Source organism: Pygocentrus nattereri, chromosome 2 (genome assembly GCF_015220715.1).
Source record: "Pygocentrus nattereri isolate fPygNat1 chromosome 2, fPygNat1.pri, whole genome shotgun sequence".
NCBI lineage: Eukaryota > Metazoa > Chordata > Actinopteri > Characiformes > Serrasalmidae > Pygocentrus > Pygocentrus nattereri.
The window spans coordinates 50296973-50312273 of NC_051212.1; the positions used below are offsets into that span (position 1 = coordinate 50296973).

A 15301-nucleotide genomic window follows, 5' to 3' on the forward strand; every position below is an offset into this window, starting at 1 on the left:
AGAAATTTCACAAACCAACTTGTGGTAAGTGCTCCACTTAAAATCAGGATGACCCACCTGTCAGTGTTTGCCTATATGGAGATCGCATGACTATGTGCTTGACTTTATACACCTGTTAGCAAAAGGGTGTAGCTGAAACACCTGAACTGAGTCATTAGGAGGGGTATCCACATACTTTTGGCCACATAATCTACAAAAAGCATGATGATTTTATACAATAAAAGTTAACTGAAATTTACAGATATGTACTTTTTTTTATTTCATAGCCTTCTCTGAAGACCTAAAGTGCCCTGTGGGTTCCCCACCATTTAATTTAATAATAATATCTATTTATATTATAATAATTTAATCATATATCTACATCATCTGCATGACAGATTTGCAGTATGATGTTTTCTCCTTAGGACTGCTCTAGATAATGGAGTGTGTATGTATGTGTGTGTGTGTGGGGGGGGGTATCTCTATTTGGCTCCTCTCCCACTGCCCTACCCCCTTATCAGTAGTACTCTGACCTCTCCCCTGATCCTGTATAAAAGGGCCAGAACACTGTGCACTCTCCTGTCCTAACACAGTGTTTCTGCCCAAAGTCCACCACTCAGCACCATGCCTGTCGACTTCAATGGGAGATGGCTGATGGAGACCAACGACAACTTTGAGGACTTCATGAAAGTACTGAGTAAGCCTGAAAAGAGGCGAAGGGTGATTTCATTACTGTAAACAGTGGTTCGTGCTGATTGGAGTGAGAATAGAGGAGTAGTTATAGTCTTCTGTATGGACCAGATGGGTCATTACTGTGGACATCTTCTCTTTCTCCTCCGCAGACATTGACTTAGCCACGCGCAAGATTGCCATCCACCTCTCTCAGACCAAGGTCATTATCCAGGATGGGGACAAGTTTGTGATTAAGACCCTCAGCATCTTCAGGAATTACGAAATGAGCTTCACGATCGGAGAGGAGATTGAGGAGTACACTAAGGGCCTTGACAACCGGGTGGTTAAGGTGAGGCTGTGATGAATAGGTGTTAATATCGCATGTCTTTTTCCACTTACCTTAATGGCATGTGTCTCGCTCAAGATGCACTTACCCTGCAACCCTGGCTCCGGTCCCAGTGCCAGTGATGGAACACATGTTAAACAAATAGAGAATAGTCATCAAAGTACACCCACAGGGACAATAAGTACAGTAGACAGGGATTTATTGGGTTCACCTTAGAGCAATGGTTGGGCCATTCTACTGAATTTGTTTAAAAAGTCCAGTTGAAAACCCATTTCGGCCTTTTAACAGACTTGTCCTCCAGACTAAAATCCTTTTGCTTTGAATGAGCATGTGTTTATTTAATTTAAATAAATGGTTTAGATATTCCATTTTCTCACTATCAATATAGTAATAATGCTACCGGTAGAGATAATTTAACCTCATTTCAAGCAGAACTCAAAAACACAGCCAGTACATGCAAATAATCACAGCTTTGAAAAATCATATTTTTCATTAAAACATAAAACACTTTACTTAATTGCCGAAAATATGTGTTTCAGAAGTGATCATAAGTTACACATTTGTTTTCACGTTTTGGGACACATTTACTTCAAAACAACGGGATCTAACTGCACCACCTGCACTTCCGGCTTTTTAGTTTTAGTAGTATATTATACTAGACTGTGGAACACTGTTAGGCAATTAAATTTTAATATTTTTCTATTTATTTATTCAAGTACATATTGTCCCACTTTCTCACCCTTGATTTATCAGTCTACTCAGGCTTTAGCAGAGCTCAGTAACACTGAGATTAATAACTGATCATCACATTGATTTATCAGTCTACTCAGGCTTTAGCAGAGCTCAGTAACACTGAGATTCATAACTGATCATCACATTGATTTATCAGTCTACTCAGGCTTTATCAGAGCTCAGTAACACTGAGATTAATAACTGATCATGACATTGATTTATCAGTCTACTCAGGCTTTAGCAGAGCTCAGTAACGCTGAGATTAATAACTGATCACATTGATTTATCAGTCTACTCAGGCTTTAGCAGAGCTCAGTAACACTGAGATTAATAACTGATCACATTGATTTATCAGTCTACTCAGGCTTTAGCAGTGCTCAGTAACACTGAGATTAATAACTGATCATCACATTGATTTATCAGTCTACTCAGGCTTTAGCAGAGCTCAGTAACACTGAGATTAATAACTGATCATGACATTGATTTATCAGTCTATTCAGGCTTTAGCAGAGCTCAGTAACACTGAGATTAATAACTGATCACATTGATTTATCAGTCTACTCAGGCTTTAGCAGTGCTCAGTAACACTGAGATTAATAACTGATCATCACATTGATTTATCAGTCTACTCAGGCTTTAGCAGAGCTCAGTAACACTGAGATTAATAACTGATCATCACATTGATTTATCAGTCTACTCAGGCTTTAGCAGAGCTCAGTAACACTGAGATTAATAACTGATCATGACATTGATTTTTCAGTCTACTCAGGCTTTAGCAGAGCTCAGTAACACTGAGATTAATAACTGATCACATTGATTAATCAGTCTACTCAGGCTTTAGCAGAGCTCAATAACACTGAGATTAATAACTGATCATCACATTGATTAATCAGTCTACTCAAGCTTTAGCAGAGCTCAGTAACACTGAGATTAATAACTGATCACATTGATTAATCAGTCTACTCAAGCTTTAGCAGAGCTCAGTAACACTGAGATTAATAACTGATCATAACATTGATTTATCAGTCTACTCAGGCTTTAGCAGAGCTCAGTAACGCTGAGATTAATAACTGATCACATTGATTTATCAGTCTACTCAGGCTTTAGCAGAGCTCAGTAACACTGAGATTAATAACTGATCACATTGATTTATCAGTCTACTCAGGCTTTAGTAGAGCTCAGTAACACTGAGATTAATAACTGATCACATTGATTTATCAGTCTACTCAGGCTTTAGCAGAGCTCAATAACACTGAGATTAATAACTGATCATCACATTGATTAATCAGTCTACTCAAGCTTTAGCAGAGCTCAGTAACACTGAGATTAATAACTGATCACATTGATTAATCAGTCTACTCAAGCTTTAGCAGAGCTCAGTAACACTGAGATTAATAATTGATCATAACATTGATTTATCAGTCTACTCAGGCTTTAGCAGAGCTCAGTAACGCTGAGATTAATAACTGATCACATTGATTTATCAGTCTACTCAGGCTTTAGCAGAGCTCAGTAACACTGAGATTAATAACTGATCACATTGATTTATCAGTCTACTCAGGCTTTAGCAGAGCTCAGTAACACTGAGATTAATAACTGATCACATTGATTTATCAGTCTACTCAGGCTTTAGCAGAGCTCAGTAACACTGAGATTAATAACTGATCACATTGATTTATCAGTCTACTCAGGCTTTAGCAGTGCTCAGTAACACTGAGATTAATAACTGATCATCACATTGATTTATCAGTCTACTCAGGCTTTAGCAGAGCTCAGTAACACTGAGATTAATAACTGATCATCACATTGATTTATCAGTCTACTCAGGCTTTAGCAGAGCTCAGTAACACTGAGATTAATAACTGATCACATTGATTTATCAGTCTACTCAGGCTTTAGCAGAGCTCAGTAACACTGAGATTAATAACTGATCACATTGATTTATCAGTCTACTCAGGCTTTAGCAGAGCTCAGTAACACTGAGATTAATAACTGATCATGACATTGATTTATCAGTCTATTCAGGCTTTAGCAGAGCTCAGTAACACTGAGATTAATAACTGATCATGACATTGATTTATCAGTCTACTCAGGCTTTAGCAGAGCTCAGTAACACTGAGATTAATAACTGATCATGACATTGATTTTTCAGTCTACTCAGGCTTTAGCAGAGCTCAGTAACACTGAGATTAATAACTGATCACATTGATTAATCAGTCTACTCAGGCTTTAGCAGAGCTCAATAACACTGAGATTAATAACTGATCATCACATTGATTAATCAGTCTACTCAAGCTTTAGCAGAGCTCAGTAACACTGAGATTAATAACTGATCACATTGATTAATCAGTCTACTCAAGCTTTAGCAGAGCTCAGTAACACTGAGATTAATAACTGATCATAACATTGATTTATCAGTCTACTCAGGCTTTAGCAGAGCTCAGTAACGCTGAGATTAATAACTGATCACATTGATTTATCATTCTACTCAGGCTTTAGCAGAGCTCAGTAACACTGAGATTAATAACTGATCACATTGATTTATCAGTCTACTCAGGCTTTAGTAGAGCTCAGTAACACTGAGATTAATAACTGATCACATTGATTTATCAGTCTACTCAGGCTTTAGCAGAGCTCAATAACACTGAGATTAATAACTGATCATCACATTGATTAATCAGTCTACTCAAGCTTTAGCAGAGCTCAGTAACACTGAGATTAATAACTGATCACATTGATTAATCAGTCTACTCAAGCTTTAGCAGAGCTCAGTAACACTGAGATTAATAACTGATCATAACATTGATTTATCAGTCTACTCAGGCTTTAGCAGAGCTCAGTAACGCTGAGATTAATAACTGATCATGACATTGATTTATCAGTCTACTCAGGCTTTAGCAGAGCTCAGTAACACTGAGATTAATAACTGATCATCACATTGATTTATCAGTCTACTCAGGCTTTAGCAGAGCTCAGTAACACTGAGATTAATAACTGATCACATTGATTTATCAGTCTACTCAGGCTTTAGCAGAGCTCAGTAACACTGAGATTAATAACTGATCATCACATTGATTTATCAGTCTACTCAGGCTTTAGCAGAGCTCAGTAACACTGAGATTAATAACTGATCACATTGATTTATCAGTCTACTCAAGCTTTAGCAGAGCTCAGTAACACTGAGATTAATAACTGATCACATTGATTTATCAGTCTACTCAGGCTTTAGCAGAGCTCAGTAACACTGAGATTAATAACTGATCACATTGATTTATCAGTCTACTCAGGCTTTAGCAGAGCTCAGTAACACTGAGATTAATAACTGATCATCACATTGATTTATCAGTCTATTCAGGCTTTAGCAGAGCTCAGTAACACTGAGATTAATAACTGATCATCACATTGATTTATCAGTCTACTCAGGCTTTAGCAGAGCTCAGTAACACTGAGATTAATAACTGATCATCACATTGATTTATCAGTCTACTCAGGCTTTAGCAGAGCTCAGTAACACTGAGATTAATAACTGATCATCACATTGATTTATCAGTCTACTCAGGCTTTAGCAGAGCTCAGTAACACTGAGATTAATAACTGATCACATTGATTTATCAGTCTACTCAGGCTTTAGCAGAGCTCAGTAACACTGAGATTAATAACTGATCACATTGATTTATCAGTCTACTCAGGCTTTAGCAGAGCTCAGTAACACTGAGATTAATAACTGATCATCACATTGATTTATCAGTCTATTCAGGCTTTAGCAGAGCTCAGTAACACTGAGATTAATAACTGATCATCACATTGATTTATCAGTCTACTCAGGCTTTAGCAGAGCTCAGTAACACTGAGATTAATAACTGATCATCACATTGATTTATCAGTCTACTCAGGCTTTAGCAGAGCTCAGTAACACTGAGATTAATAACTGATCACATTGATTTATCAGTCTACTCAGGCTTTAGCAGAGCTCAGTAACACTGAGATTAATAACTGATCATCACATTGATTTATCAGTCTACTCAGGCTTTAGCAGAGCTCAGTAACACTGAGATTAATAACTGATCACATTGATTTATCAGTCTACTCAGGCTTTAGCAGAGCTCAGTAACACTGAGATTAATAACTGATCATGACATTGATTTATCAGTCTATTCAGGCTTTAGCAGAGCTCAGTAACACTGAGATTAATAACTGATCACATTGATTTATCAGTCTACTCAGGCTTTAGCAGTGCTCAGTAACACTGAGATTAATAACTGATCATCACATTGATTTATCAGTCTACTCAGGCTTTAGCAGAGCTCAGTAACACTGAGATTAATAACTGATCATCACATTGATTTATCGGTCTACTCAGGCTTTAGCAGAGCTCAGTAACACTGAGATTAATAACTGATCACATTGATTTATCAATCTACTCAGGCTTTAGCAGAGCTCAGTAACACTGAGATTAATAACTGATCATGACATTGATTTATCAGTCTACTCAGGCTTTAGCAGAGCTCAGTAACACTGAGATTAATAACTGATCATGACATTGATTTTTCAGTCTACTCAGGCTTTAGCAGAGCTCAGTAACACTGAGATTAATAACTGATCACATTGATTAATCAGTCTACTCAGGCTTTAGCAGAGCTCAATAACACTGAGATTAATAACTGATCATCACATTGATTAATCAGTCTACTCAAGCTTTAGCAGAGCTCAGTAACACTGAGATTAATAACTGATCACATTGATTAATCAGTCTACTCAAGCTTTAGCAGAGCTCAGTAACACTGAGATTAATAACTGATCATAACATTGATTTATCAGTCTACTCAGGCTTTAGCAGAGCTCAGTAACGCTGAGATTAATAACTGATCACATTGATTTATCAGTCTACTCAGGCTTTAGCAGAGCTCAGTAACACTGAGATTAATAACTGATCACATTGATTTATCAGTCTACTCAGGCTTTAGTAGAGCTCAGTAACACTGAGATTAATAACTGATCACATTGATTTATCAGTCTACTCAGGCTTTAGCAGAGCTCAATAACACTGAGATTAATAACTGATCATCACATTGATTAATCAGTCTACTCAAGCTTTAGCAGAGCTCAGTAACACTGAGATTAATAACTGATCACATTGATTAATCAGTCTACTCAAGCTTTAGCAGAGCTCAGTAACACTGAGATTAATAACTGATCATAACATTGATTTATCAGTCTACTCAGGCTTTAGCAGAGCTCAGTAACGCTGAGATTAATAACTGATCACATTGATTTATCAGTCTACTCAGGCTTTAGCAGAGCTCAGTAACACTGAGATTAATAACTGATCACATTGATTTATCAGTCTACTCAGGCTTTAGTAGAGCTCAGTAACACTGAGATTAATAACTGATCACATTGATTTATCAGTCTACTCAGGCTTTAGCAGAGCTCAATAACACTGAGATTAATAACTGATCATCACATTGATTAATCAGTCTACTCAAGCTTTAGCAGAGCTCAGTAACACTGAGATTAATAACTGATCACATTGATTAATCAGTCTACTCAAGCTTTAGCAGAGCTCAGTAACACTGAGATTAATAACTGATCATAACATTGATTTATCAGTCTACTCAGGCTTTAGCAGAGCTCAGTAACGCTGAGATTAATAACTGATCACATTGATTTATCAGTCTACTCAGGCTTTAGCAGAGCTCAGTAACACTGAGATTAATAACTGATCATCACATTGATTTATCAGTCTACTCAGGCTTTAGCAGAGCTCAGTAACACTGAGATTAATAACTGATCATCACATTGATTTATTAGTCTACTCAGGCTTTAGCAGAGCTCAGTAACACTGAGATTAATAACTGATCATCACATTGATTTATCAGTCTACTCAGACTTTAGCAGAGCTCAGTAACACTGAGATTAATAACTGATCACATTGATTTATCAGTCTACTCAGGCTTTAGCAGAGCTCAGTAACACTGAGATTAATAACTGATCATCACATTGATTTATTAGTCTACTCAGGCTTTAGCAGAGCTCAGTAACACTGAGATTAATAACTGATCATCACATTGATTTATCAGTCTACTCAGACTTTAGCAGAGCTCAGTAACTCTGAGATTAATAACCGATCACATTGATTTATCAGTCTACTCAGGCTTTAGCAGTGCTCAGTAACACTGAGATTAATAACTGATCATCACATTGATTTATCAGTCTACTCAGGCTTTAGCAGAGCTCAGTAACACTGAGATTAATAACTGATCATCACATTGATTTATCAGTCTACTCAGGCTTTAGCAGAGCTCAGTAACACTGAGATTAATAACTGATCACATTGATTTATCAATCTACTCAGGCTTTAGCAGAGCTCAGTAACACTGAGATTAATAACTGATCATGACATTGATTTATCAGTCTATTCAGGCTTTAGCAGAGCTCAGTAACACTGAGATTAATAACTGATCATGACATTGATTTATCAGTCTACTCAGGCTTTAGCAGAGCTCAGTAACACTGAGATTAATAACTGATCATGACATTGATTTTTCAGTCTACTCAGGCTTTAGCAGAGCTCAGTAACACTGAGATTAATAACTGATCACATTGATTAATCAGTCTACTCAGGCTTTAGCAGAGCTCAATAACACTGAGATTAATAACTGATCATCACATTGATTAATCAGTCTACTCAAGCTTTAGCAGAGCTCAGTAACACTGAGATTAATAACTGATCACATTGATTAATCAGTCTACTCAGGCTTTAGCAGAGCTCAGTAACACTGAGATTAATAACTGATCATCACATTGATTTATCAGTCTACTCAGGCTTTAGCAGAGCTCAGTAACGCTGAGATTAATAACTGATCACATTGATTTATCAGTCTACTCAGGCTTTAGCAGAGCTCAGTAACACTGAGATTAATAACTGATCACATTGATTTATCAGTCTACTCAGGCTTTAGTAGAGCTCAGTAACACTGAGATTAATAACTGATCACATTGATTTATCAGTCTACTCAGGCTTTAGCAGAGCTCAGTAACACTGAGATTAATAACTGATCATCACATTGATTTATCAGTCTACTCAGACTTTAGCAGAGCTCAGTAACACTGAGATTAATAACTGATCACATTGATTTATCAGTCTACTCAGGCTTTAGCAGAGCTCAGTAACACTGAGATTAATAACTGATCATCACATTGATTTATTAGTCTACTCAGGCTTTAGCAGAGCTCAGTAACACTGAGATTAATAACTGATCATCACATTGATTTATCAGTCTACTCAGACTTTAGCAGAGCTCAGTAACTCTGAGATTAATAACCGATCACATTGATTTATCAGTCTACTCAGGCTTTAGCAGAGCTCAGTAACACTGAGATTAATAACTGATCACATTGATTTATCAGTCTACTCAGGCTTTAGCAGAGCTCAGTAACACTGAGATTAATAACTGATCACATTGATTTATCAGTCTACTCAGACTTTAGCAGAGCTCAGTAACACTGAGATTAATAACTGATCACATTGATTTATCAGTCTACTCAGGCTTTAGCAGAGCTCAGTAACACTGAGATTAATAACTGATCATCACATTGATTTATCAGTCTACTCAGGCTTTAGCAGAGCTCAGTAACACTGAGATTAATAACTGATCACATTGATTTATCAGTCTACTCAGGCTTTAGCAGGGCTCAGTAACACTGAGATTAATAACTGATCATCACATTGATTTATCAGTCTACTCAGGCTTTAGCAGAGCTCAGTAACACTGAGATTAATAACTGATCACATTGATTTATCAGTCTACTCAGGCTTTAGCAGAGCTCAGTAACACTGAGAATAATAACTGATCACATTGATTTATCAGTCTACTCAGGCTTTAGCAGAGCTCAGTAACACTGAGATTAATAACTGATCATCACATTGATTTATCAGTCTACTCAGGCTTTAGCAGAGCTCAGTAACACTGAGATTAATAACTGATCATCACATTGATTTATCAGTCTACTCAGGCTTTAGCAGAGCTCAGTAACACTGAGATTAATAACTGATCACATTGATTTATCAGTCTATTCAGGCTTTAGCAGAGCTCAGTAACACTGAGATTAATAACTGATCACATTGATTTATCAGTCTACTCAGGCTTTAGCAGAGCTCAGTAACACTGAGAATAATAACTGATCACATTGATTTATCAGTCTACTCAGGCTTTAGCAGAGCTCAGTAACACTGAGATTAATAACTGATCACATTGATTTATCAGTCTACTCAGGCTTTAGCAGAGCTCAGTAACACTGAGAATAATAACTGATCACATTGATTTATCAGTCTACTCAGGCTTTAGCAGAGCTCAGTAACACTGAGATTAATAACTGATCACATTGATTTATCAGTCTACTCAGGCTTTAGCAGAGCTCAGTAACACTGAGAATAATAACTGATCACATTGATTTATCAGTCTACTCAGGCTTTAGCAGAGCTCAGTAACACTGAGAATAATAACTGATCACATTGATTTATCAGACTACTCAGGCTTTAAATTCAGTGTTTGTAAAGAAGCTCTTTGTTAATTTCCTCTTTAGAGTCTGTCTAACGAGTGTGTTTGCTACATGCTATGCACTGATTTTAAATGAGGTAATAAACAAGCAATGTTGATGTTGCTATTAAAATGTGTTTATATATTTTAAGAGTATTCTTTTATTTATTATTATTATTTATTTATTTATTTATTTAAAACATACTTTCTGCAATACAGTATTTCTTTATGATTAATGACAAATATTATGATCTCATTTATCTTTTATGTATGAACTGTTCAAAGCTGCATTTGCCAGCCATGTACTGGCTGTTTTTTTGTTCTGCTCAAAATTAGCTAAAATTGTCACCACCAAAACAGTCACTGCTGAAATATTTAGTAAAGTCAGTAGTGTTATGACTATTTTGTTAGTGACAAAATTGAAAGTTCTTCCATTTATTTGAACAAAATGAATGTAATTAAGATCACTCAAAGCAAAAAGAGCTTAGTCTAAAGTTCAAGTCAGTTAAAAGACCAAAATGAGTTCTCAAATATAATTTTAACCAATTTGGTAGAGTGATCCATATTAATAAGTTATAGTTATGACATGTACCTTTCATGAGTCTCACTGTGTTTGACTTTACAGATCAAACTTCACAGTAGCCAAAGCAGCTGTGTTTGAGTAAAAAATGTAGCTCAGTGTGAATGAAATAAGGCCATTGCACTGTTGCCTGACAGGTCTGTCTCAACAGACCCTGATCACCTGGGAGGGCGATAAGTTGGTGTGCACACAAAGGGGTGAGAAGGCCAACCGTGGATGGAAGCACTGGTTAGAGGGAGATAAACTACACATGGTGAGCCTTCAATAGCTTTGCATGACTTACAAGGCAATGCAAGCCTATCTATGTAGAGAATTCACATACAAATTACATACAGTACATAAAGTAGTACATACAAACATTAGTATGTAAGACATATTCCAAAAATCTGGCTTGCAGTCAACATTCCAGTTCTTTCCAAAGGTGTTTGGTATGGTTGAGGTCGGGGATCTGTGCAGGCCACTGGAGTTCCTCCACACCGAAATCTTCAAATTATGTCTTTATGAACCTTGCTTTGTGCACAGAGGCACAGTAATGCTGGAACAGGATAGAGCTACTCTAAACTATTGCCACAGAATTGGAAGTACATAATTGGCTAAAACGTCTTTGTAAGCTGTTGCATTATCATTACCCTTCACTTGAACTAAGTGGCCCAAACCCTGGAAAAAAAGCTCCAGCCCATTATCCCTTCTCCACCAAACTTTAGCACTATGCGTTCTGGTAGGTGGTATTCTCCTGGCATCCGCCACCACTCTGTAAGTTTGCATGGGGACTTTATGCTGAGCTGTTGTTGCTCCTAGACACCTCCATTTTACAATAATATCACCTACAGTTGACCAACACAGATCTAGCTTGGCAGAAACTTCACAAACTGACTTGCGGCGAAGGTGACATCTTATGACAATGCCACATTTAAAGTCAATGAGCTCTCCAGTATGACCTAATCTCCTGCCAGTGTTTACCTATGGAGATTGCATGAGCATGTGCTTGATTTTATACACCAGATAGCAATGGGTGTGGCTAAAACACCTGAACTCAATAATTAGGAGGGACATACAGTGTATGTTGTATATCAATGCAGTGCCAGATACATAATAAAGCATCTCTTAATGCTAATATTAATTAAACATTAAGCCATTCCTAAGGATTGCTTTTTAAACACAGTAATACAAACACTAACTGATCAAATGATTCAATTAAATGTTCATAAATTCTCAAGAATTGTTTTATATACACAAATAAATTCTATAAATACTGACTGCTAGAATATTGAGTGATTAAATGCCACTGAACACTTATGAATAATGCTCATATAACACCTTAGCAATTACCTGAAATAGCCTTAACAATAACTTGGGACATCATAGCAATAAGTACCTAAGCACCTAAGTACCTGGGACAGAATATCAACAGTCTAGCAACACCTTAGCAATCACCTGGGATAGTACAGTAACAGCCTAACAACACTGCAGCAATCATCTAACAACCACTAAGCAACACCCAAAAATGGCAGAATACCATCTCATAGCAACTACATGGAGTAACTGTTGTCGGGATCCAGAGCAGTCCAGCCTCCACCGTGGGTCTCCAACGTAGTATTATGGTACAACTAATTAACTTTTCAATTAATATTCTAATTTTAATTTACTCTGTTTTATATTATTCTAATATAACAAGGTTATTAAATCAAAAGATTAAAAATGTTCTTGCAAAGTATAAAAAGCAATACCGCCAAAAAGTTTAAAAGATTTTCTTGCAAGAATGAAGAAGATGAAAAACCGCATTTCAGCCGTTGGTTCTTTTGAAGGAAAAGGCTTTTGTTAAGTTTCAGGTGACAAGTCGGCTTCCAGATTCAACACATTACCTCAGTTTTTATAATGTTTTTCGAATATGGTCAGTACTCATCCCCGAGTCTTCACTCCTCCTCTCCAACCATCCTAAGGTTTCCATTGGCTATCATTATATTTGCTATGTTAAATGTACTTTTTGACACCTCTATGCTTCGTCTGACGAGGACCATTTTTACCACTTCTCCATAATGGCTTTTTGAATTATTTAAGAGTTACAACCCCTTCCTGCTCGCTGCTTATCTATCTCCTCACCAAACGCTAGCTTGCTTTTAATAAAAAGATCATATTTCTTACAGCTCATATCTGCTCATCTCTCAAGGCCTTCTAAGCAGTGCCTGGCATGGACACCTCTTGCCTAGAAGCATTAGGCCTTACTTTCCTACCTAAGGCAGCCTGGGCCTTAGTTACAATAACTCTATACTCTATTTTAATCATTTCTAAATTAATAATTGCTGCAAACCTTTTATTAATGATAACTCAAAGATATATTTTATCAATAAATCCCTGCGCTATATAAAACCAATTATCAAAAATGATCAAAGTAGTGTTTTACAACTGCTTTTGAAATGTTATTAGCTGCCAACTTAAAGTCTGTTCACGACCTTTCCATTTTTTTTACTTTTATAGAATAAGGGTTTATTAAATTGATACACTAACATTGTATTTTTCTACCCTTTATATTTGCAGGAGCTGTTTTGTGAGGGAGTAGTTTGTCATCAAGTGTTTAAGAAACAAGCTTAGTGGTCGCACTCCATGGTCACTGGAAAATAACTGTATTGACCCTTTTTATCAATAAAGAAACCACTGAATATATCCTTACATGTGGCAATGTTAAGTACTTTATTGATCCTACAAGACACATTTGACATTTTGTTGCCTAACTATGCCCTATGTGGGGGCAGCACAGCATACGCCTCCAGAAAGTTACTTTACCCCACTCACCTGGTGAGAAGAAAAACCAAATTTTATTCTAAATGCAATGTTATACAGAATATATTCCATGCGATACAATGTCTACAACTTAAATAATATGTCTTAGTTGGAAAACGTTCATCACCAGATAGACAGTACTTAAAGATTTCATGTTTGAGCTGAAAGAGTAAGAAGCTACTGGTCACCCCAGAGTCCAGACCTCTACAGCAGTGAACCTGATTAGAATTACTTGGATGGTAAGAACCAGAAAAGTCAACCAACATCTAAGAGTGAACTTGCGGAGCAAAAAGTCTGAAAGTAAGTCTGCATAAAAAGGAGAGAGAGAGAGAGAGAGAGAGAGAGAGAGAGAGAGAGAGAGAGAGAGAGAGAGAGAGAGAGAGAGAGAGCTTGAGTTCTAGAGTTTAGGCGACCAGCCTTGAAACCGGAAGGTCGCCGGTTCCATCCCCTTAGCTGGCAGTATGAGACTGAAGTGCTCTTGAGCAAGGCGCCTAACCTCCAACTGCTCTCTGGGCACCATGGATAGGGCTGCACACCGGGCAAGTGTGCTCACTGCCCCCTAGTTTGTATATGTGGGTGTTTCACTGCAAGGATGGGGTAAATGCAGAATTCTAATTCCTCTGTGTGCAAACACAGTAGGCTGATGGTTCTGAATTCTAAAAAAAAAAAAGCATTATATTTAGTTGTTGAGGCTTCTGTGAAATTTTCTGTTAAATACATTGTCTGCTTTTTCCCCTTAAACTGAAAAATGGCCATTTTAACTGGAAATGTCATAAATTAAGGGTGTTGACCTATGAACAGTACTGTGGATATCTGAAACCTAACTATTTTATTTGTGTATTTGGCCCCTTGCCCACCACAAACATTGCACTTTAGTCCCACTCCAAGGCACTCCTGATGTAGGACAAAGTGTATGTTGCTTTCAGTTAGAAAATGTGACCAGAGAATTCATTTTGGTTGTTAACAAAATACCAATGCCCAATTTGGTTTATTAAAGCACTTCTTTACTATAAAAACACAAGTAATATGAATAAATGCAATCAACAGGAGTAGACCACAACCAAGATATTACAGCAGGACCTGCAGGGCTGTTTGAAGCACAGCATTTAAATAGGCTAAAGATTGAGAAGAAATTCAGCAGCAGCACAAGACTCCAATAACATCTGTTCATAAATAAACAAAACTGTAATTCTTTATTATTTTTCTTTAGAACAAAATGTGACCATTCAGTCAAAAAAGCATTTGTGAGGTCAGGCACTGATACTGGTCAAGAAAGCCTATGTCATTCCAGTTCATCAATAAGGTGTTCTGGGGGGTGAGTTTAAGGCTCAGTACAGGCCATTACCATTCACAGAAACAAACCCGGAAAAATAATCAAACGTACCATTATCCCTCCTCCACCAAACTTTACTGTTTGTGCTATGCATTTCAGTAGGCAGCATCCTCTTGGTATCTGCCAAACCCGGGTTTATCTACCACACTGCCAGACAGTGAAGCGTGATGCTTACAAATGTTTCCATTGCTCCAGAGTCCAGTGGTGGCATGGTTTACACCTCTCCAGCTGCAGCTGCTCAGCCATGGAAAACTATGTCATGGAGCTCCCTGACACACAGTTCTTGTTGTGATTGATGTTGCTTCCAGAGGTAATTTGCAACTCAGCTTCAACTCTCAGCA

General features: G+C 37.2%; 1 protein-coding gene across 1 annotated transcript; it reads left to right on the forward strand.

Moving 5' to 3' along the window:
• Positions 1-569: 569 nt before the first annotated feature.
• LOC108442840 (retinol-binding protein 2-like) lies at positions 570-13516 on the forward strand. Its single transcript, XM_017723083.1, has 4 exons — positions 570-676; positions 822-1000; positions 11001-11102; positions 13385-13516. The coding sequence occupies exons 1-4, from the start codon at positions 604-606 to the stop codon at positions 13436-13438; spliced, it is 408 nt and encodes a 135-aa protein (XP_017578572.1). The 5' UTR covers positions 570-603; the 3' UTR covers positions 13439-13516.
• The last annotated feature ends 1785 nt before the right edge of the window (positions 13517-15301 follow it).